This window comes from Lycorma delicatula, chromosome 6 (assembly GCF_047948215.1).
Source record: "Lycorma delicatula isolate Av1 chromosome 6, ASM4794821v1, whole genome shotgun sequence".
Lineage (NCBI taxonomy): Eukaryota > Metazoa > Arthropoda > Insecta > Hemiptera > Fulgoridae > Lycorma > Lycorma delicatula.
In genome coordinates, this window is record NC_134460.1 from 76078919 (window position 1) to 76103820 (window position 24902).

General features: G+C 29.7%; 1 protein-coding gene across 1 annotated transcript in view; it reads left to right on the forward strand.

Annotated features, from left to right (window-relative positions):
* The window catches only part of LOC142326682 (thrombospondin type-1 domain-containing protein 7A-like), a 534047-nt gene that overhangs the window by 507609 nt on the left and 1536 nt on the right, over nt 1-24902 (forward strand). The window contains exons 20-29 of the mRNA XM_075369298.1: nt 476-614; nt 3825-4000; nt 6530-6674; nt 8598-8845; nt 11572-11696; nt 12661-12803; nt 15520-15733; nt 19230-19409; nt 20859-20999; nt 23630-23720. Coding sequence (XP_075225413.1) covers nt 476-614; nt 3825-4000; nt 6530-6674; nt 8598-8845; nt 11572-11696; nt 12661-12803; nt 15520-15733; nt 19230-19409; nt 20859-20999; nt 23630-23720 — 1602 coding nt within the window. The remainder of the gene's footprint in view (nt 1-475; nt 615-3824; nt 4001-6529; nt 6675-8597; nt 8846-11571; nt 11697-12660; nt 12804-15519; nt 15734-19229; nt 19410-20858; nt 21000-23629; nt 23721-24902) is intronic.

Below are 24902 nucleotides of genomic sequence, written 5' to 3' on the forward strand. Positions count from 1 at the left end.
TACTTCTCAGCAGTGTGGCACCAGTTCCTGTGTGAGGAAAAATTCACCAGCTTTTACTGTAACATATTCAATTAGTTGGATACACCTTTTAGTTCATCATGATCGAACAGATGACACCAGTAATAATGATTACATTCCAGGTGTCAAAGACTGAAACCACACTGATACAATAGTGCTATTCCCCTCATTGGAGAGAGGAAACGCAGGCATGTGAAGTCAGGAAATCTTGACGCTGCAGTTAACATTATGTTGCCTCCAACTCTTGGGGACCACAATAGCACCTAACATCATAATTAAACAAAATCTAGCTTACCCACTACATTATGTTACAAGAATTTTTTTAGACAGATTTATTTTATTAGTATTTTTCATTGTAGGTCTTGATTTTATTTTTATCCTTTTTGGAAAAAAGGATAAAATCATTAAAACTATTTTTAATTAAAGTACATTATCATTTTGTTGATACTGTTAACAGTATGTGTGGAGGAGGCTCTGGATTGCAGGAAGAGCCTTGCTTAGTTCCATGTCCAGTTGATTGTAGACTGAGTGAATGGTCAGCTTGGGGATCTTGTAATGTACTTTGTGGACCTGGCCTGCAAAATCGTACTAGAGAGGTAACCAATACACATATTTCTTAGTTTTATTATTAATTTTATATTGAAAAAGTACTTGTATTCAGTAAAGTTTTTTCCATTAAAAATATGACTTGATAACACAAAAACAAATCTTACCATACATTACCATGTAGATATAAGAATTTTTAACTATGACATGGGAATCTTGTTGTATGTTTGTTGTATTTAATTTATAAATTTATTCTATTTATGATGAAGTAATGAAAATGCTACAGATATGTAAGTATTCCTCCTTCTGATATAGTCCAAATAAAAGTTATGAACACTCACCTACCTGTAGTGCTTTCGAAGTATTAACAAAAATACTTGTGTTTTATTTTATAAACACACAATTTATTTAAAAATATTAGTGTTTATACATATATATAAAACAGGTTACTACTATATATATAATAACAATAATATTTTTAATTAAATTATATATTTATAAAATAAAAGTATTTTTGTTAGCATAATGAGAACTGAGAATTTTGGTCAACAGATTGCCTATGAATAAAAAAGGTGTTTGAAGGATTATTCTACTTTTACTCTTTTTAATTTGAATATAGATGATGTGTTCAAATTATTGTAAAGGAAATCTGATCTAGGGATAATACTGGATGTCAGCAACTATCTTAATGCAATCTTATACACTGATAACATGGTAATTAGCCAGGAAATTGAAGATGACCTTCAAAGTTCTGTCTTTTCCGTTTCAAAGAAAGTACAGCAGTACAAGGAGTACAATATCACTACGTCTTTTAGTAAGAAAAAGTTATTGAAGGAAAATATCCAATAAAATCAAGTATTGTAGTTAATGTCCATAGTTTATAATAGTTTAGTCAAATATCTTGATCAACGATCCTTTGATATAGGTTATTTGAAATCTTGATAAGTTAATATCTTGATTGTGATGTATTCATTGAAGATAATTTTGATTTAATTAACAAAACAGCTAAGTTTAATTTTGTATGTGGAATGATTCACAGAACACTAGTTTCATGCATGGAAAGAGATCCAATTAAAATTCTACAATACCAATGCTGTTCTAAGCTTATGAAATTTGGGTTAAGAAGAAGAAAGGTGAGAGAATTGTACAAGCAGTAAAATTACAATTTTCAGGTCAGTAAAAGGTTGTAATAAAACAGACCGTATGAGAAATGAAGAAACTTAATAAGAAATGAACAGACTTAATTTTTTTTTTCCTTTGAATGATAAAATAACTGAGCATTGAGTAAAGTGGAGTAATGTCTTAGCTAGGTTCTAAGTTACCATTCCAAATATGGACGCACTGACCAGAAGGGTGTAGGAGTCTTGGAAGACCAAAAATAAAGCGGATGTGAAATGCTTAACCTTGAAGAGAAGAAGAAGAATAAAATAAAATAAAAAGCAAATTAAAAATAAAAAAATAATACAACTTCATTATGAGCTCCTAAAAAAGAAAAACAATAGAACAATTAAAAGATTATATCAATATCTATATAATTGTACTCTCCAACTAGAATTGAGAGATAAGCTTACCTTTTGTAGAGCTTTTCTTTAGCTTTCAGCTTGGACTATGCAGTAGTGTGCAAATTAATCTGAACACAGGGAATTTTTCTGTTTATTTTTTTGTTGTGGCTACTCTGCTTGACCACACTCATTCTTTAAGATGTCTGGATAATGTGACATTATTGTTCTTTGGTTATTTAGCAATTTTCATGTCATAAATAGTGTTTTGTGAAAAATTATTTCATTTTTTATCACAAAACCATAATTTCGTATTTTTTTTCTGTGTCTTGAATATATAACAATGAGCATAACTCTAAGAAATCATTCAAATATTGTTTCTCTTTCTGAGGATACCAGTATGACATGACAAATAGCTTCTGTGTGTGGTGTTGGACGAGGGACAGTGAACAGTATTTTAAAACAATTTAAAGAAACTGATTTCTTTTCACCTGAAAGGAAAGGCAAATGTGGCTGTAATAGAAAAACTACTCCAATACAGTGTCAGTTATAACGAGAAAAAGTAAACTGATACAAAATTTTCTGCTATGAACTTAAATCGAAAATTAGCAGCCAGTGGATCAGATTTACACATGATAAACTGTTAAATGCCGACTTCTTGCAGCTGGACAGAAAGCTCAGCATCCAGCAAAAAAGTAGCTTTTAGCATCAGTAATAAAAAAAATGGTCTTGTGAGCCAAAGCACATGCTAACTGGATCAAACTAACTGAAAAAAAATAATAATAAAATGCTAACTGGAAAAATGTTATTCTTCAATGAGTCACATTTTTTCTTCAGGGCCAAAGGATTCTATATGTTATAAAAGCATCAGATGAAAATCCATCACTGGCTCCTATCCAACAATCAGTTAAGCATCCCCAGAAAAAAAATTTCTTGGGGTTGTTTCACATTTGCAGGCCATTGTATTTCCAGTAGATGGTATGTTGAAAAGTGATGGATATATCAAGATTCTGAAGGGAAGGGTTATGATGCAACTTCAAAACAAATTTCTACAAGGCAACTGAGTGTTCCAACAAAATTTGGGCAATAGTCAAAAAGAAATCTCAAAAATGAACTGTATCATAAAAATTAACCTCATTAAAACAATAATATCTGTATGGTTACCTGATGAAATAAAAATAAAAATGTGTATGTACATAGTACATTTGTTAAATCAATGCCCAAACCATGTACATGAAGTGATTAAAAATAAAGGAGGACATATTAATAATTGGATATTCACAAATTGTACAGGTATAATTTTTTTTCTTAATAAAGTTAGTTTTTATTAAATAACATCTGTGTTCAGATTAATTTGCACACTACTTTACATATTGAAATTGTATTCTGATTTTAGTTGTGTTTTTATTTTCAGTTTTAATTTTTATGAATATAAAAATTTTTTGTAGCTTTGTATGAATTTTTTTGTTAATTTTTAAATAACAAAATGTTTTCCTTTGATACTACTGATCAAAATACTGACTCTTGTTACTACTGATGATAATCTTTTATTAATCAAAATGAACACTTAGTTGTAAATTTTTACTTTATGGTAATAGTTAAATGATCTCTTATTTTCTTATTCCATCTCTTTATATTTCAAATTTATGTAATAATTTTTACTTAAAAAGTTCATTTCAAAAAAAAAGTGAAGTGCAAAAGATTCTGTATTTTTTTAAATACTTATTTTACTTTTAAGTAAAGAAATTAATTAATTCCCAGATTCTACAAAAAGAAAGTAATGGGGGCCGAGCATGTGGTGCTGTTACTCAATGGAAATTATGCCATGTACCTTGTGATGTTTACCAGTGGCAAGCAGCTGGTTGGGGTGAATGTATATTAATTCCTGCTGATCGTGGTCAGAACTGTGGAACTGGTGATCAATATAGACAAGTTCGGTAAGCAGCTTACAATTATTACTATTAACTTATATAATTTTGTTTTAATGTTTATTTGTCGAAAAAGGTTGTAATCAATTTCACAAATTGGGAAGAAATTATTCCTAATTAGTAAATGTTCAAATTATAAAATTATTTTCTAAAATATTCAAAAGTTTATTGTTAGAAGTTAATACTCCAATAGAGTATGATATTTTATGAATTGGTATATTTTCATGTAAATGTAAAATTACTTAATCCAACTAGGAATTCTAATGGATTTTTTTAAACAGCAGTTTAAGGTAATCTTCGGATAATTCAACTTCTAACAAAAATTAAAAATCCCATTATTATTTTTTTTTTTATCAATCTAGTTTAGTTTTCTTATTATCAGTTGTAAATTTGATGTCATTGGCACTATGCTCAGTGACCTTTATTCATAATGTCCTTTCACAATTTTGTTGTGTTATTTCACTGATTGATGATGATCATTCATTCAGTACTGGTATGAAGAAGACAGCATACTAACCACTTACGTTCTATGGGTGAGCATATAGAATACTATAGGCTCATCCATAGAACATAAGTGATTAGTATGCTGGCTTCTAAAACAGCTGGTCTTAGAGTTGATTCCTAGCAAGGTATGGTATTTATTGTTCTTTTTACCTCTCATTTCATCCTCATTGATCAAATATGCACATAGCACAACTGAATACTTAAATAAATAAGAATTGTCAAACAGCTCATTCTTGTTACATCAGTATTTATCTAGTGATCTATTCTTCTCAAAGGGGTAAGAAGATGCCACTATATAAATTTTGGGTTAGTATGATTACCAAAAAAAAAACCTAAACCTTTTATAACAAAAAATTACTCTTTTGATCATAATCAAAACAACTTTTGAGCTAATTATTTACATAATACAGCAGATAATTACAGTGAATGGATCCACAGTAGTTCACTTGCCATAGGACTTTGCTGGGAGGATAGTAGTATGTTACTGTAGAGGAACAGTAGCAGAAATCAGATCCAGATTAGAGTACTGGTAGCTCAGGGTTCCTCAGTTCTTTATATCCATCAACCACATATCTTTTGACTTGATTTTATTTATAATCTTAAATCTATATCATTATACAAGGGTCATTTTTTTTCAAGGTCCGATCGGTCGCGAAATAAAAACCTGCGCAAAAATCGGGTGAACCTTTGCACATATGTGTTGCACGCGTCTCTAGTATGGCCCTCTATCATGCCGTGTCACTTCGTTTAGTTCTGAACACGCAGCTAGCACGTAAACATGTCTACAACAATAGCATCTCCCGCAAGTGTGAAATGCGTGCGGTAATTCGATTTCTTCAGACTGAGGGGTATAATGCAGCTGAAATTCATCGACGAATAAGTAATGTGTATGGTGAAACTTCAATGAGTGACAGCAAAGTGCGACAGTGGTGCAGGAACTTTAAAGCAGGACGTACAGATGTTCATGATGCAGGCGGTCAGGGAAGGAAGTGAGTGTCAACCAATGATCTTGTTGAGTGAGTGGATGAGGCAATTCGAGAAAATCGTCGGTTCACAATTTCTGTATTGAGTGATTCATTTCCTGAAATTTCAAGGTCAGCTCTCTACACCATTGTGAGTGAGAGACTTCAGTACCGCAAACTGTGTGCGAGATGGGTTCCCAAGATGCTGTCCGACCATCACAAAACAATGAGAATGGACGCCTCCCTAACATTTCTCTAGCATTACCACAATGAAGGAGAAGATTTTTTGAACAAAATTGTCACAGGGGATGAGACATGGGTCTATTTTGAAACTGAAGAAACAAAAGAACAATCCAAACAGTGGATGCATTCTCATTCTCCCAGTAAACCAAAGAAGTTCAAGTGAACCTTCTCCAACAGAAAGTGTATGGCTACTGTGTTCTGGGACTGGAATGGAGTTCACTTGTTGAAATTCATGGAACGTGGCACGACCATCACTGCAGCCTCATACTGCGTGACTCTTACGAACGTCTACGAAGGGCAATTCAGAATAAGCAGAGAGGAATGTTGTCATCAGGCATTGTCTTTCTCCATGACAATGCTCAGTCGCACACTGCAGCTGTAACAAAGAAGCTCCTGCAGCGTTTACGCAGACCAGCGTAGAAACATGGCTAAAACACAGGTGGCTCCGTTCTATGACCAGGGTATTGGAAAGTTGGTACCACGCAACGACAAATGACTAAATTGGAGTGGTAACTATGTAGAGAAATAGCATAATTGTTTAAGTACTTGTTACAAATAAAAAATTTTTTATTTTCACTGTGGTTTTAATTTCGTGACCGATCGGACCTTGAAAAAAAATAACCCTCATAGTTATAACTTCAGCTTGTATTATTTCAGATTTAATATTGCACCAGCATCCATGTAACACAGCATTTATAACTTATATTATTGTAGTAAAATTAAATTGTTTTTAATAAAACACTAAATAAAAAATCTCTATTTTCTTCCAGCTGAATTTTTAAAATGTCACTACAGATGTTTATGTACCACTAATTTTTTTTTTCTTTAGTTGTGTTGACACAAGAACTGGTGAAGAAGTGGGCGATGAATACTGTGATTGGACTACTCAACCTGCAGATATCAATGCATGTCATGTGGCTTGTCCTGGCGATTGTGTACTTAGCTCATGGTCTGAATGGTCACTTTGCCCTAAGGTAAAAAATTAAAATCAGATTTTTTGTTATTATTTTCTCTACTGAATATTGTTGTTATTTAAATTGCTTTATGCATTTTAATTTTTAGAAAAAATATAAAGAAAATTTGTTCTATAAATTATTATGTTGAAGAAAAAGCTGTCTCATATTTGGTACTGATTTTTTCTAGCATTTATGTAGAGCATAAAATTTATTCTTTCTCCCCAGTGATAAAATTAAGAATTGTTATTGCCCTTATAGGCTGTTGTTATTGTCCCTATTTTCTTTTTTACATTTTAATTTAATTATTTTCTTAATAGAAATAATACATAAGTGTAATAATGATTAGTTAAACAAATAAAAGATTTATAAATTTAACATAAATTAAATTTTGTGCAAAGATTTTCTGTTTTAGGAATTATAAAGCATTTTAAAAATTACCTCCATAAATAATATTTTGAGACGTAAAGTTTTTCTGATATAACATTTGATGCCAGATGGTTAATTTTAATAAATTTCGGGTTGTGTAAGATGTAGCTTCATCCTGTTCCACAAGGTGATTGGGAACCATAAGTCTCCCACTCCCTCTTCTTCAACATTCTCTTCTATTCTGGACTGCAGAATTTCTTCCGATCTTTGCAACATTAAGACATAATATTCGGAATTCATGGGGTCACGGTCATGCCATTTTCCTCAAATAAGTACAGGCCTATCCCGCCAAATTGTAATACGGCACATCATACTTCAAGTTTAAGGGAATGTAAAAGTTTTTCATGAATAATTTGGAGGATATTTTCATCCTAGTAGCGGAAACTTTACTTATTTACAGCCCCACTGAGGTGAAAATGTGCTGCTTTGTCACTAATGAAGAAAGCTGCCTCAAGAGTGATCTGTACAAGCATTTGCTTACACACATTTTGGCTGTTGGTGTATTTCGCTAGGCACAATTCTTGAGACATCATTATTTTGAAGGGTTGAAAATTCAAATCGAAATGCAGAATTTTCCTCAAACTGTGGTCTGACAGTTCCAAGGCAACAGTATGCCTCTAAGCAAAACATCTTGGTGATTGCTCGATCATTGCTTTCACCAGCTACACATTTTCTGGTGTTCTGATGGACCTGCATCAATCATGTGTATATGCAGTTTCCTCCAACTGCCTAACCCAGACTGAATTATGATTGCATTAAAAATGGAATTGTTGAACCATCACAGATTGTTTACAACAAATCACAGATTGGTTGTTTTCAAAATATGTGTGCTCGGCAAAGCCACAATGTGCTCCAGTCCAAACCATGTTAGCTATTGAAATGGGGTCACCGATGAAACAGAGGGAGACCATGTACACCTGCCTACCCCCTCCATTGCCAAGCATTGACCCCTACCGACCACTTTGTTGGTTCTGCCATACTCTGTATAAAAAAAGGCAGCACATTTAAAAAAATTTAACTTATGCATTACCATAAGTGTATTGCAACAGCAAACATTAACAGATGGGTTTACTGGAATAATCATTTATTTTATCTTTTACCTAAACACTCATGTTTTGATTTTAAAAAAAAAAATTGGGAAATACTCATTTTCACTCTTTTTGAAGAGTGGTCTTCAGCTATAAGTAACAATAGTGTGCAGTCAAAAAGCAGCTAAAATCATCCATCCAAATTGAAAACGTTACCAGAATTTTTTAACTTTGGTAATCTTTAGAAGTAGTTTATTAGTTTATGTGGTTATGACCAGTGGTATTTTTTAATCCTTATTTCATATCCTTTTATCTTCCAAAAGTTTTAACCACTAAGGTGAAAGGTTTTTCATTTTTCCAAGAATACAGTAATAATATATTTTTTTTACTTTGCTTACTTTTGGTAACATATATCTTTTTCTTAATCTGCGATCATTAAAGCGTTTCTACCTACTCTTTATTAATGATATTTTTAAATCTTTTCCAGGGCTGTGCTGGAAGCAGTCAACAGCAAAGAACACGATCATTATTAAGAGCAGCAGCAAACAATGGTGCAAACTGTCCACATATGATACAAACTCAGGCTTGCCAATTAAATGTTACTTGTTTTACATATCACTGGGCTATGACGCCTTTCAGCTCTTGTCTACCTTTAGGTGGTAGTCCATGTGGTGAAGGTATGACTACAAGGGCAATATTTTGTCAGAGAAGTGATTCAAGACCAGTATCAGATAGGTAAATACAAAATATAAACAATTTAATAAACTGATATTTATTATACACTGTATTCACAAACTATAGTTCTTTCTAAACAATGGCACTGAGTACTGGTAGAGATAAATAAGTATTTTGTTATTACAAAAAACTAAATGCTGGGGGACCCAACCTTTCATTTTGAAAGTCCAAGTTTAAATTTTGGTCTTGGTTTTTTATACTTCTTAAATATTTCTTCACCATACTCTCATGCATGAGCTTCAAGCTTAAGCGATGAGTTAAAAGAAGAGAACTTCAAATTATTCTTCATTCTGCTGTTACATTTAAAAATTATTTTATTCTTTTAAAAACAGAATCAGCCTTTTCTGTTAGATAACACTAGGATAATGTAATTCCATTAAGAACAGAATATACATAGGTATATAGTAGAGTTCCCATTATTCTAAATATGTTTATTATTTTATGAAATGTAATTTTTAATGAGAAAAATTTGTTGTGTATAAAATAAATTATATGTCCGTATAAAATAAATAATATGTCCTTATTTATTCTCAACTGGTTCACATAATTACATGATTAGACATGGATTCAACATTTAACAAGTAGCATACAATTTCACTCTTGAATTGTGGTTTTTCACTCTTGAAAATGTGATGTTTTCAACATCACATTTTTATTAATTAGTAAAAATGATACTGTGAATGTTTACAGAGGTAGAGTCTTCAAAGGTGCAGTTAATTTATTTATATACATATAACCTGTATTAGTGTTTACAAATATTAACTTATTCTTAAACAAGAATGTGGATTTTTTTTCTGTGACTGTTTTCAGGCAGCAGTGGAGATTGAATCAGAATTAGTTTATCAATATGAATTTTATAGACTGAGAGAAAAACGTTTTCTAAAATGCTGTTGTTTATACTGGACCTAACTATGTAGTGCAATAATTGTCATTTCATCCATGTGGTATATATGATTCTTTGAATATTAAAAAAAAAATATTTAGCCAAATTGTTTTTCAGTAAATTATTCCCATACCTCCAATCAATGAAAATTCCCTATCTTGAACCTTGGGGAAAATCATTGATTTTGCCCAAAATGATGCGGTTAATTGTATTGATACATTATATTTTATAATCATTTCACTGATAATTTGCTATGTAATTCAATAAAGAGAGCCTCATGCTTTTATTATTTGTGATATAAAAGTAAAGTAATTTTGTTAATAAATTCATTGAATAAGCATTATTATAATCAAATGTAGCTGAGAGATGTAATAAATAAATGTTTGCATAAAAGTACATTCACTACCATGAAAAGAAAACAGATTTATAGATCATTATTATCAATATAAAATGTTATCTAAACAAAGAGATATTATAAACATTTATTCTTAATTTAATGTGAAAGTGAGATTATTTTTATTTTTTGTACATTAGTTAAGTGTATTTAATTTTTTTTTTTGACAATTCTGAATAATGATAAATTTCTTACCATTATTTTCTTGAAATTGTTTTTAGATTGTGCAACAACCTTTGCCAGCAGAATCTCAATATAATAATCACTTTATACTGAAAATTTATTGGCACTAACCAGAGGCTTAAAATGTTAGAAAATCACAACTATAATTTTTTAATGTGGGCTGATGACTTTTTAATTGATGCAATTCATTGTATACTATACTCATTTTTTCTGAATTTAAAAGTGTGATATCAAAAAATTAGAAATATATTATTTTTTTTTTTTTGGTCAAGTCCGGCTTTAATGTTCTTCAGCCGATATAAGTCTTTTATTATACACATTATTAATGTTAAAAATTACATTTTAAATGGCTGATAAGCTTTACATCTAACTTTAAACGTGTTTTATTGTCATACCTTGAGACACATCAAATATCTGATTTATTAGAGAGCAAGCTGTCCCCAATGTAACAAAGAGGTTTCACTCTGTATATATGAAAGATGTATAATTATTTTCTATAATTATCTTTGAAAGAGCATAGTTTATTTATTTTTTATTATATAAATATACAAAAAGAACTTAATATCACTTGACACATTAAAAAAAAGTAATTTCATAGTTTTTTCTCCTAAGCATATTATATAATAAAATTATAAGTTCTCCTTGATGAAACTGTCCATTGATGTATTATTTTCATAGTGCTTAAGAAATTTGTAAAAATATTTTTCAAAAAACATTAGTTTCTAAATACTGGTGTTTTAGCAAATGCTTATGAAAAGTATTCTAGAAATTTATTATCATTATTATTTTTCTGAAAAAGTTAATCAATCTATCCATTTTTTGTTTCTATCATTGTTAAATATCAATAAATAAAATGCATTTTTTCTTTAAATTTTTATGTTAAATCTGGTTGAAAAACATTTTATGATTATTTTTACCAATTCTCTAAAGCGAAATAAATTTATTTCAAAGAAGTAACATTTTAAAAGTATTATTTTCACATTATAATTATAATGTGAATCCTTTTATAAACACTACCATGTTTCATTTATAAAACTAATTTATTTATCAAACTAAATGAGTTACGTACATTTTTTGGACCTTTACAATAAAAAACAGTCACAGATATACTGTATCTGATACAATGAAAAGCAGCAAATTAATCTTTTCTGTTTTCGAACAGTATTCCATAACATTATCTCTACTTAGTAGGAGAAATAAGGCAGCTATATAAAATATAAAGTAGAAGAAAAATTTTCTATAATTAAAATTAACTTTTTTTCACAGTTTCTGCAGTGAAGAGACAAAACCAGGTCCAGCTGAAAAATGGTGTTATGTTGACTGTCCAGTTGACTGTCAATTGGCTGCTTGGAGTGACTGGAATGCAACACAATGTCAATGCTCTGATACTGGTTCGTAATTTTTAAAAAAATTACAGTAAAGTATTTATCCCTCCTCAGTAATGTAAGCAGAATTTTTTCTTTACGTATTATTCATTTATAAAACTTTGAGATTGGAACATAAGCACTTAAGGGGTTTCTTAATACAATAAAGTTTTGGATATTTTTCAGAAAAAATTAAATTAATAAATTTTATTTTATCTATATGCTATTTACAAGGGGTGACAGAAATGTAATACACAGTTGCTCACAAAATTTAATTAAAAAGAAATAGTCAAATAGAACAAGTATGGCATAAAAGTGCATTTAAAAAAAAATTGCTACAAAAACTTAATATTTTTCTATGTATTCACTATTTACAGGTACTCATTTTTTCGCAGCAGTGAACCAGTTTTCTTATTCCATCTAATGATAACAAGAATTACTTACTTATAGTAATCTAAAAAATGAAATGTGGTTTCAGCAGGGGGAATTTTACACTTTATTCTTTTATTTTCCAAGCTGCTAATCAATAAAGATACTAAAGGAAACATTAGGTTGTAAGGATTGTAATTTCCTACCTTACTCATTACTAAATAGCATTCTGAACTCTATGCTCAGTTGAAAAAAAATACCTTTGGTATTTATAAACCAAGCATAAGCAAGTCCTTACTTATATAAAAATTTGTTTCTAAGTTAATATGTATTTGATTATGATTTGTTCATATTTATTTTGTTATCCCTTTCATTCACACATTTAATAATTAATATCTGATTAATAATGTACACTGTTTATGAATCTGAACAACCAACGTGTGTACTTTACTGAGAATAAAGTATATAAATTTTAGAAGTTTAAAGTTTTTACTTATCTTATTGAGAGAGTACCATTGTATACTTTAATCTTAGCACTGATTTTTGCTTTTGTCCAAAATGTTTACTTTTAAAGTAATGGTATTTTTATTTGTCATATTTACATTTGTGATTATTCTTTTAGGATTAAGCAGACATGCCTTCATCGGTACAAATCCAAGTTCATCAGGACGTCCATGCCCTTCTCCTTTGCTTCAATGGAAACCATGTCCAGCTGTCCCTTGTTACAGTTGGCAGCCTGGACCTTGGACACCATGTCAGTTACATGTAAGTTTACTATTTCAAGTGATTTCAAATCATACAAAATAAACCTTTTTTTAAATAAGAATTATAATGAATAAATCATTTTATAAAAATATATACAGTTTGTTGCTAGATGTTTTATCCACTGTTTTTATGTTTTGTGGTCAGAGTGTACAAAAATTTTGTATTATTTCTCTGCAAAATATAATCATTAATTAAACAAATAAAATAGTTTGTTTTATCATTTTCTTTTGCTTTTGAAAAATAAGATGTGATTAAAATGCATTAAAAGGATGAATTTATCATAATTAGTAAGGTTTTATAAAAAAATTTAACATGGATTTAATTATTTTGATTAAAATAATGAAGCTAGGAAAAGGAAAAGAGGTCACCCCAAAATGTGTTGGAAAGTTCAAGTTCTGTATTTCATGGAGGACATGAAATACAGAATTTGTAAAAAGAAAATGTACATTATAGGTAGAGCTAGAGTTAAGACACAAGAGATGGCTGTAAAACTTTACTTAACATAAAGTAAAATGATGAATATACAAAAGCAATTTGATCTTGCAAAATAATCCTGCCTATTTTATAAAGTCATAATTTAATTCATTAATTAATCTGATATATTGGACATATAGTAGACTTGAAATCTGATTTTTCAATCATTGATAAAATTCCATTATTTCAGCTGCTTGTGATTTCATTGGAATTATATTTTTAATTGATTGTGACTTCTTTAACTCCAAATTGCATCAGCGAGGTTACTCAAAGGTACAGATTAACTCAGAAGAGAGCAAAATGTATATAAAACCCATTTAGTGAAAATGATGATTAGTAGTATATATGGAAATATTGTAGTAAGTTTCTAAATATAATAAACATTATATATAAACAATTATCTGTGTATATAAATGATGTGTGTTACTTGTATATAAAGAAAAAATTTATTTTATTAATTAAAACTTTTTATGCAAGTTAAAATCTTTTAAGCAAAGACTGGCATTCTACAAACATCTGACAAGAATGGATTTAAACAGACTTAAAAAGACAATTTTTGACAAGTGTAATATTAACAAGGCGAATGTTAAGTGGTTCAAATAAGTTAAAAAGGATCTAAGAGTTGCAAACATAAACATGATTGATTTGAAAGAAATCTTAGAACTCAAAGGGGTCCAGAAGGAGAAGAAAGAATGTGGTAAATTAAAGTAGTCAGGAGCGACACAGTGAAAGAATGAAGGTATATTGGAAAGCTAAAAAACTAGCTAGAAGTAAATTATTCTGTGGTTCTACAGTGACCAATGTCAAAAAAGCTTACCTTCACTTTAATCTGAACAATTTGGTATGAAAAATACATTATATTTATTATGATTAGTAATTTTTGTAAAATATCATAGAACTTTTCAAAAAATTCTTGCTAGTTTCAATATCACTTTTGTACAAAACTTATATAATTTTTGTATAATAATATATCACTTCGTTTTATTAAAATTGTGAATTATGCAAACTAATAAAAGAGCCCATATTAATATTTGTTAAAATAAAAAAATAAACATGTTTCGTGTTTAAATTATTTCTAAACAAATGGATATAGAAAAACCACCCTAATTTGGTGTATAATGTTTAACATTTTTAATAATACATAAGTGATATGTTTTGAACAAAAATATATAAAGTAATGAGTAGGAGGTATATAATTTTTATATACTGTAAAAAAATGAGAAAAGTAAAAAATATATTTTCTTTCAGATGGCTTCATAATTAACAACATCATTCCGTATATGTACTTGGTGCTATCATTCATGATAATTTTAAGAATATGTAGTGTAATCGGGTAATTATAATTAAATATCAGCTAGCAGTTTGTTTTATAAAACATTGTAAATCTCGCTGTTTCTTTATAAAATAATTAATTAATCATAATTAAAAATCTTTTAATATGTGTTTTATAAATTGGGTAAAATGAGTTTATTTCTACTACCTTGTATGAAGTAAAGAAAGTATTGTGATTGCGAAAAATCTCGGTTTTCAGATTTCAATGAAATGTTCATTTTGACTAGTTTCAGTGTGATGTCTGTATGTATGTATGTATCTTGCATTACTCAAAAATGATTAGCTGTAGGATGTTGAAATTTTGGATTTAGGACTGTTGTAACATCTGGTTGTGGACCTCCCTTTTTGATTGCAATCAACTGGACAAAAAGTGTCCAAAAAAATCCAAAACCAAAAAAAATTGGATTTTGGACTTTCTCAACTGCAGTAATAAGTCCTCATTGGAGCTTTTCAACAATATAACATATATCATAAGTGGTACTTATTCTCATTGGTTCCAAAATCATAGCCCAATAAAATTTTAATTAATGAAATATTTGGATCTTACAAGGAAAAGGAACATCGGCTCGAATCCGACTTCATCTCCTTTTTTTTTAACTTTTTTGTTTTAATTTATAAACAATAAATAACAATAATTATTAATTTTATTAATAATTATTAACCTCTGATTGTAAAAAAATATTTACAATAAATAATAATTCAATAAAAAGAAAAAAAATATGAAAAAATATCTTAAGTTATTATGAAATAAAATTTTATGTACTTTACATTTTTAAAAAAAAATGTTTTTATGTTATTTAATTGGCATACAAGGATGTTATATGGTGTCCACATCATATTTTTAATTGGATAGTAAGTTAAATTCATGTCAGTATTTATTTCTTTTTTATTCTTTAATTTTGTCTTTAAGGGAGCAACATGTGGTCACGGAGTACGAAACAGAAATGTTACTTGTATAAGAGGAAAGGATAATACCACGGTTGAAGCATGGCACTGTACATCTCCTAACAATCATCACCCAACAGCTTGGGAAACTTGTCATGTACCATGTGAAAGTGATTGTCAGTTATCTGAGTGGAGTCACTGGTCACACTGCCATGGAGACTGTCGAAAGGATACATCAGGTAAACTTTTCTTTTGTTTACACATTTTTTTAACATGTATAAATCATTTTCAAGGTTATAAAATAAATGAAAGTTTGTGTTTTTAAGCAGGTTTACTAATCATTCCACTAAAACACAGAAGTAATTTATTTGTGGCCATAACTATTACTCTGTTTATAAGTTAAATTGACAGTATAAAAAAATTAATCTGGTAAAAATACTATTTTGCATTAATTTCAACATGAAATGTTTGCATTTCCCGTGTGATCCTTAAATATAATGAAAAGAAACTAAAAATATGGAAAATTTAACCTGAAGCTCAGATTCATCATGATAGACATTTTCTGAAACAATAAAACCAATTTGCTTAATATATTTTTATTTCACTACAATCAAAGCTTTATTTATATCTTTTTATTTGTAATAATACTATATAAGTGATGATTTTAACTTATCATTTAGTTTAGTTAGTTCAACAAAATAATAATCTGTACCACCAAAAAAATGTTACTTCCTAAATAAAAGTAATAAGGCACAAAATAAATACCAGACGAATTAATAATTCAATTAATTTCAAGTAAATTGGAATTCTGACTGAATCATGGATCTTTTTAAAAATATTTATTGGGAATAGGTTGTGAAAAATTTTGACTTAATATATTAATTTATGCTCTTTCCTACTAGGATACATAATTTCTGCAGAAAAATTATCATTAAAATAAAACATTATCTAAACTGACAGTCATTATTAAATTGAAACTAAAATACAGTTAACTAGTGTTCATCCCTACTGACTGAGACAGTGTGCAGTACATTGTTTCCCAAAGAAAAGAATAATTAATTTATTACTTTACCATCTTCTTCATCTTTTCCTTATGTGCTATTGACTCTTTCCTTTACAGAACCATATTATTCATATTCTTTCTAATGACTGTGATGCAAGTAAAAGCACCTAAGATACAATTAGCACAAATAAGAGTTGTTCTTGAAATATTGAGAGTAATAGTTGTTCTTGAGGGTATTGATGTTCATTATACAGGTAGTCCCTGGTGTGAACAGAGCGAACATGTTGCTTGTGGGGCTGAATATCACAAACATTTTTATATACGTATATTCAGTTCCGTGAAGAAGACAACAAAAATTATTTTATTCCTTACTCTCCATTATAAGCCTGACATAGGGTGCTTAATTTTTATGGGAATGGCAACATGCAATTATTCTCTCTCCTATTTTTAAGGTGAGTTCTTATCTCAAGTTGCCAACAATTATTATGGTTATGCATCTAACATTCATTTTTACAACTAATGTACAGATTTTACAAATAGAAAGATTATTGTTATTCTTTTTAATCAAATTATTTAATTACTAGTAATTACACATCCCCAATGTTCTTACTCTTTTTGATTATACAAAATATATCCAACTTCAGCAACAAATTATCTCTTTTTAAAAAATGGCTGAACTATTGCAGTCTACTGTTCTTAATTACTGCTGCAATATCCACTTCTAAAACATTTACAAAAAAAAATTTACTGCTATATATATAATAATTATTGTTATTTATTATTATTCCTCTTTTAAACAAAAATTTAAAAAAAAAATAATCTAATTTAAAAAGGTTTTTAAACTATCTTTTTAAATCATATGGGAGATTGAGACAGAATAGTTTTTTAACTATTAAAATAATATTCCTGCTGTTGTGGCAGTTTTATGAACTATTAAACTATACTGAGAAGCATACTTAAAAAAAAAAGTATAAAAAAAAAGTATACTTGCCTTAATATTTCACGAAGAAAATGTAATTTACATTATTTATACACTGTAGACAATAGTTAATATATAAAGTACACGTGAAATAGTAGATGCATTAAATATATATTTTGTTGTTTATTATAAGAATTTAACAATTAATATTCTGATTTTTTTTTTTTTATTTAAAAATATATATAACTTAACAAAAATAAATATCTTTTGCTTAATTTGAGTGCATTAATTTTATGTTAAAGGTCTAACGTAACAACAGTTTTTTATTATAATAATATTATTTGTGCTTTCCTTTTTCTGGTGGAATGTGTCTAATTAATTAATTGTTTGTTAGTCAAAAATTATTTAATTTCTTGTTATGATTTATTTTTGGACATCATATTATAATAATAATATGGAAAAATAATATTTGTTGTCTTGGGTCATTATTATTATCATGTTATCCATAGATTCATGTTATTTATGTTTATTGTTACTTGTGTATATGTATGTAACTTGTTATTGCTTTTTTTTTGTTTAAATTTATGTTATGTGTACATAAGTGTTTTGTTTTGAATATACAAAGGCTTTAGTAGCTTTTCTACTTCACTAAATAAAAATAAATAAATTATTAAAAAGTTTATTAAATCAATCTTGGTTTTTTCATGAAATATTAAAAAAATATCTCCCAAGTCACTCATCTCAAAATACACAGAATGAGAACTGTGACCAACTGCAACTTCTATGATATCAATCTTTGATATCTCAACATTTATAGTATTTAATATAAATTTAAGTATCCATCTCTCTTACTATCATTAAGCTGGAGAAAAACTCTTGATTAAACCAAATTGGCCTCTTGAAGATAAATTTTTTTTGTCATTCTCATTGATTTTTCACTTAAATACTATATTAGTATCATGAATGTATAGGTAAACAAGAAATATAAATGATTACTAAAACCCTTTGTAATCTTTAATGAAGGTGTATTTTTATCAAATTTCCTTAATGATGTCCGATGGCTATCTGTGATTTATGTAACTGATCACCATCTTCCATGTAGAGGCAATATAGTACGGAAGTGTTGTACAGGCATTCCAACTGCGGTGTAATACATTGGTTGTGGTAATAGCATACATTAAGTAATTGCCAGATAAATAAACTATGGATAATAAATACTTCCTTTATTTACTTTTAAATTTACATTGAATTAATTAATCATTATATTAAATCACAATAATTTCATAGTTTAGTTAAATACACATTTTTAAATATATGTTAAACATACTGTCTAGCTAGAACAGATATAAAATTAGTAATGTTGTTTATTTGACATTTTAAAGGAAAGTGAAGTCATAAATTGCTTAATAATTAAGCTCAGCTGGTTCATCATTATTAATAAATAAGAAATAGGAAAATGACAGGATATGTTTACATTTATCAAGAAGAAAACACATGAATCTGAACAAGTGTATCTGTTTCGTTTGTATATCATTTATTCACCAATTGTGAAATTGTGAATACACACGTAAAACTAAGTGGGATTAGAATGTTTTGAAATTTCTTTTACCTTATACTAGGTAGGATAGATGTATTTCTGTGTTGATGTGTTTACGTATGCATGATGTAATAAGTGAGAAGTACTAATTTCATTCATTTTATATTTCATTTTTTTGTCAAATAATGTTATGTTATTTATATATGTTGTTATAATGATTAATTAAAGGTACGCTTAGATATTCAGTTATATTATTCTTGATTTTAAATATTGCAGGTTATGCCACAAGATCACGTGCCGTCTTACGGCCTCCACAAGCAAATGGTGGTGAACCATGTCCTGAAGCATTATGGGAGACAAAATCTTGTGATTTAGGTCCTTGCCTTACTTTTGATTGGGTAATTACCCCTAGTGGGGAAATTGTGTGCCAGCGTTCTGATGGTATTCATGTTGTAGGTAAGTTTTAATATGCTTACCATTCTAATTACTATAACAATTTTAGTTGTTATTACAGATAAAAAAATTTAGTTAGTTGTTTGTGTTTTTGAGTTAGCAGAAAGTTTAGAGTTTTAATTTTCCTTACAAATATTACTCAAGAAGTTAAACTATATTTAGCAATTTATGTTAATTGCATAACACTTTTCGAGATTTAACTTTAATGTTTTCAAAAAACTGTAAACTTAATTTTGAATTTTGTTTCAAATAATTTAATAAATATGTAATAATCAGACTGATTAATGGTTTTTAAAAAAATAGGATTTTTCTAATTTAGGAGCACAACAATAAAAATTTAAAGGTTTTGAAAAATAATCTCTATCAAAAGTCATGTAAATTATTTTTTTTAAAGATGACAATAATATTACTTTCTTTTGAACAGATGTTAGAATTTTACTTTAGATTTAAAGTGAAAGTTTTAATTTTGTAGTGCAGTTGTTGTTGTGTGTAGTACATGTAAGTATTTCTGGTATCTATATGTAACAATAAAATCAAATTTTGTAAATCATTTCATAGAAACAGGATAAAGACATTAACCAGTATTTGTAAATTTGCACATAGCACTTACAAAAACAAGTTTCAACACTTTGCATTAATATAGAATTTGCAGAATTTTAAATTTGACAAGAATAACTCAATAAACAAACACAGCATAGGTTAAACAGATTATTAGGTTACATATGTAGGGGTTTCTAATATTTCTAAAACAAATACCATTGATAGCAGTGCTACCAGATTATTCATTGAGTAGGAAACTAAATCCAAAAGCTTTTGAAAAAAGGTTATATTAATTTAAAAAGAAGTAATTTTATGTTTAATAATTTCAAAGTGTTATAATGGTTTTTTCATGCACTTAATTTAAGTTTCACTATGGTTATGTTTTTTTTGCACTAAAAAATATTCAATAACTAAAATAATAAAGTTTCAATAATGTAAACTATAAATAATTTAAATATTTCTATATGTCATTAACTTAGTAAACATATTTTAAAACTGCAGGACAGAATTACCTTGTGGAGTATTGTTATTCTTGTTGAGTATTATTGTTATTATGTTTTTTTCTAGTGAAATTTAAATTATTTTAAGATAAATTTAAATTGAAATCAAATACCAAGTGTAACTTCAACAGCGTAGATCTGCTAGGAGTTTTTAATATAAAAAATTCATTTGTTTACTTGCCAAGTCAACATCTTTATCTTTAAGAACATATTAAAAATATTGAGATTTTTTTCCTTTACCTCAATGAAAATGCTCTCTATTTATGTCACACTAATACAATAATGTCCTAATTTATTTCTTCAAATGTGAATTATGTACTGTTAAAGGCATTTTAGCTGTTAAAATTCAGATTTTTCTTTTAGTTATGAAAATTTGTTATTGGTAAATTTTCAACATTTTTTTCCAATACAGGTGGTTGTGATGATAAACAGAAGCCTGATTTATGCAATTGGAAAGATGGTCACTGTGTATGTATTGATGGTGCTATTGTACAGCCACAAACTGCTTGTCCAGAAGAAGTGAATGAAGTTCAAGCACGATTATATATTCCTGGTAAGTTTTACAGAAAGAGTTTTATTCTCTTACTTAAGGCTTTAAATCACCTAAACATAATATTAGAAACAAGCATTAGATTATTGCAACTTTCATCCTTCAAAATTTTCCTTTGTAAATTAGATCTATTGAGGGAAACGATTTATGGAAGCAGTATATCCCTAATAATTTTGTCTTCAAGTTTGGTAAGACCTCTTTTAAAACATACTTGTTCAAACTAGCATACATACCATTTTTCTTTAAAGTGTATACTAAAATAAATCAAAATTGCTTGTAATCTTCATTTCTCTTGCATTCTGGACTATAATAAGTACCATTTAACTCAGCAGCTGACTTTGCCACATTACTGTGTCATCAATGAATGATATAAAAAATTAAATTACACCATTAAATTTGTCAATCTTTTCTGGACAAAATCTGAAAAAAAAAACAGTTGTATGTTGTCCTCTGTTTTCTTTTAATTGACATGAAAATAGAAAAAAAAAACATATTTTTGAAGAGATTTTTGGAAAATTATGTAATCAAGAGAGTTTTATCACTATTGGCAAAAAAACCGAAAAATATTGGCAAAAATGCTGTTCATTTATTACTCTGTCAAGTATCAGTTTGGATAATACTTTTTAATATACCCATGACATTTTTACAAAAGAAACGCCATCTAGGATAGGATTTGATAAATTTGGTCTCATATATTGTATTCTCATATATAATGTACTGCTACCAGACAGTACTTTTTCTTCTTCTTCTTCTTCTTCTCCCTTGGATCGGATCCTGCAGGTAAGTATTACTCAGCCCAGGGGAGTGTCCTTTACTCTAATGGGCCTCTACATCTCGGCCTGCCAGTCGGATCTCACTTTACGCCTACCTCAAATCCCCAGAGTAGGATCCACCAGGCCCAGCTATGCTGTCCCTGGGTCCCCACTCTGGGAACTGGGACTCAGTCTTTATGCCAGTGCCTCTAACAGGGACACCCTGAGTGGGGCATCCCCACGGGGACTTAGGTCTTTTTCGCTCGGGGGTGTGAGAGTTCCCGTGCCTCATCGTTACCGCCCTCTCGTGCAAACGGCAGCTCTGCAGAGGGCTGTCCCTCATCCCTGAGACCTGTGATCCTTCTCCTGAAAAACCCTCACCACGAACCCTGCAATTGTGTCAAAGCTGTTGGAGCTTTGCAACATAGTGGTAATTGATGTTCTCCACACTGAGCGGTCCAGTAATCGCCAAGCAAGCTAGGCGGTAATCAACCCACTGCTGGCACCAGAACACCACGTGTTCTGGGGTATCCAGGACGCCGCAGTAAGGGCAGTAGGGGTCATCCACCCTCCTCCTACCACACAGATAGGCATGGAAGTCCCCATGGTCTGTCAGGAATTGCGTGAGCCAGTAGTTCAGCTCACCAAACCTCCAACTGGCCCACGGCTGTATATCTGCGAAAAGGTGTGCGTCCACCAGCCCTTGGTGAGCGCATTCCACCTAGCTTGCCAATCCCGGAACAGGGCCAATTGTATGTCCCACTTGGGACATACTCCTCAGTGGCCCAACACTTAAGCCTCTGCCAGCTGCTGAAGAGGTGGCTGCCCCGTGATCACCAGCACTGCCTCTGTCGACACCGAGGCATATGCTGATGCCCCTTGAGGGCCATGCGGCGCTGTACTCCCTCTAGGATTCTCCTGTTGCACCCCACAGCCATGGCTCTCTTCTATGCTGGAACGCTGTAGAGAAATGTTGCATTGACCATGTGTGAATACAGCCTTCTTTTCCATGCTCAAGGTCCACCGATGTTTGAGAGCAACCTAGCCAGATGCTGCACCATTCGTCCTTCTCGCTAACCTCTTTCACATGGTGGGTGAAAGAGTACCAGACAGTACTTGAAGAAGACTAACAACACTTTGCATACTTCTTAAACCTATCCTTAACTAATGTAGTGCATCCATATATTTAACAAAAAAGAAATGAAATGTAGATATGCTATCTAGAAAAGTAAAAAACAAGAAATATAATAAGAGGAAATATTCAGTCAAGTTTCCTTAAGGTGATTAGTTCCTGAAAGTACTACATTGTGTAGACAGGGTCGGTTCTAAATATTTGGCCACCTGTGTGCAATTATTATTTGGCCACCCCCATCCAGTAAATAAAATAAAAAAGTAAAAGTTAAAAATATTGTATGAAAATAAAATTTTTATTAAATAAAATGAAACATTTTATGAACATTAAAATGTTATAAACATAAAATGAACATTTTAATGTTCATTTGAAAATGAACATTCAACTGATGCTACAGAAACTGATAGAGTTAAAATAATTATTAATACTACAAATAAATTTGGAAATGTTCCCTGAAGATTATTTTTAAAGTTATATTGGAGCATTTTTTTAGCTGGCTTTTGATGAGAAAGAAACCAGTTGGGCCTCAACTTCATGGAAGTAGATAATTTCAAACCTTGCCCTTTGTCATTATTATGGTGTAGAATTGCTGTTTGTGATACATTTACTTATTTCTTTACAGTTAAGTTGAAATATGCATAAAAATAATTAATAAAAAAATACTTCTCCTGAATTTTAGTATATCATGGTAACGTGATATAACATCATGGTATTTAACATTTTCTCATAAGTTGTGTGTACATTTTTAGAGGATGATGATCTAAACATATGGATGTTTGCAATGATTGGAATTGGATGTGTCTTCATTGTTTTTGTTGCTGCTTCAGTATACTTACTCTGGTAAGCTATAAATTAAATTGTTTTATTAGTTTAATGATTATAAATTTTTTCTGAAACAATTTATAATAAGAATATTTATATCTTTATGCTATTATTTATATTTATATTGGAATCTTTATATTATAATTGAATCTAAATAGTTATGATTTCATCATCAGTCTGAAATTTTTAATTCAAGCTGATAGAACTTAGTAACATATTATGAGATGAGACTGTTTAATAGATTTAGAGAAGGCATTTGATAGAACTAAACAAGAGAAAATGATGAAGATTCTTAAAGAGAAATATAGAGTGGAAAGGTAGAAGGTTAATTAAAGAATTATACATAATACAAACAGCAACAGTGAAAATAAGTAAGAATGTAACTGATTGGGTTGGCATAGGTTGAGGTGTTAGGCAAAGCGCTGACTCTCACAAACACTGTTCAACATTTACATTGAACATGTTATAAAGAATACATACAAAAAAGATAAGAAGGAATAAATGTATGAGGAAAAAGATAAAGTGCATAAGGTTTATGGCACTTACTGTGATTGTTACTATGTATGCTAGCTGATGACTCACACATGCTTCAAAGATTGCTAACAGAACTAGAAGAAGGAATGAAAGATTATGGAATGAAAATAAATATAGGAAAACTAAAGTGATCGAAGGAAACAACTATAAGACGTAGCATTAAGAACAAGTGAAGGAAGAATAGAGAAAGTAAACAGCTGCAGATATACGGGGACTGTGGTGACAAAAGACTGGAAGAGTACAATGGAAGTAAAAAGAAAGATAACGATGGCAAAGGAAGCCTTCAGTAAGAAAAAAGAATTAGTATATTGAAAAAGTCTGGATTTATAGTTAAGGAAGAGATTAGCCAAATACTATGAATGGAGTGTCTTGTTGTGTGGAAGTGAATAAGGAAGAGGGAAAGGGACTGGATTGAGACTTTTGAAATGTAAATATGGAGAAGAGTAAAGAAAAAAAGATGGAGAAATAAAGTGAGCAATGAGGAAGAAATGAACAGGATTAAAGAAGTAAGTGCACTTATGTGGGAAATACACAAAAAAAAAAGGAAACTGGTTGGATATGTGGTTAAAGGAAGTGGAATCTTGACAAATATATTGGAAATGTCTGTAGAAGAGTAAATTAAATTAGGAAAAGAAAGATTAAGTTAACTGATGAAGTGAAGGTTGG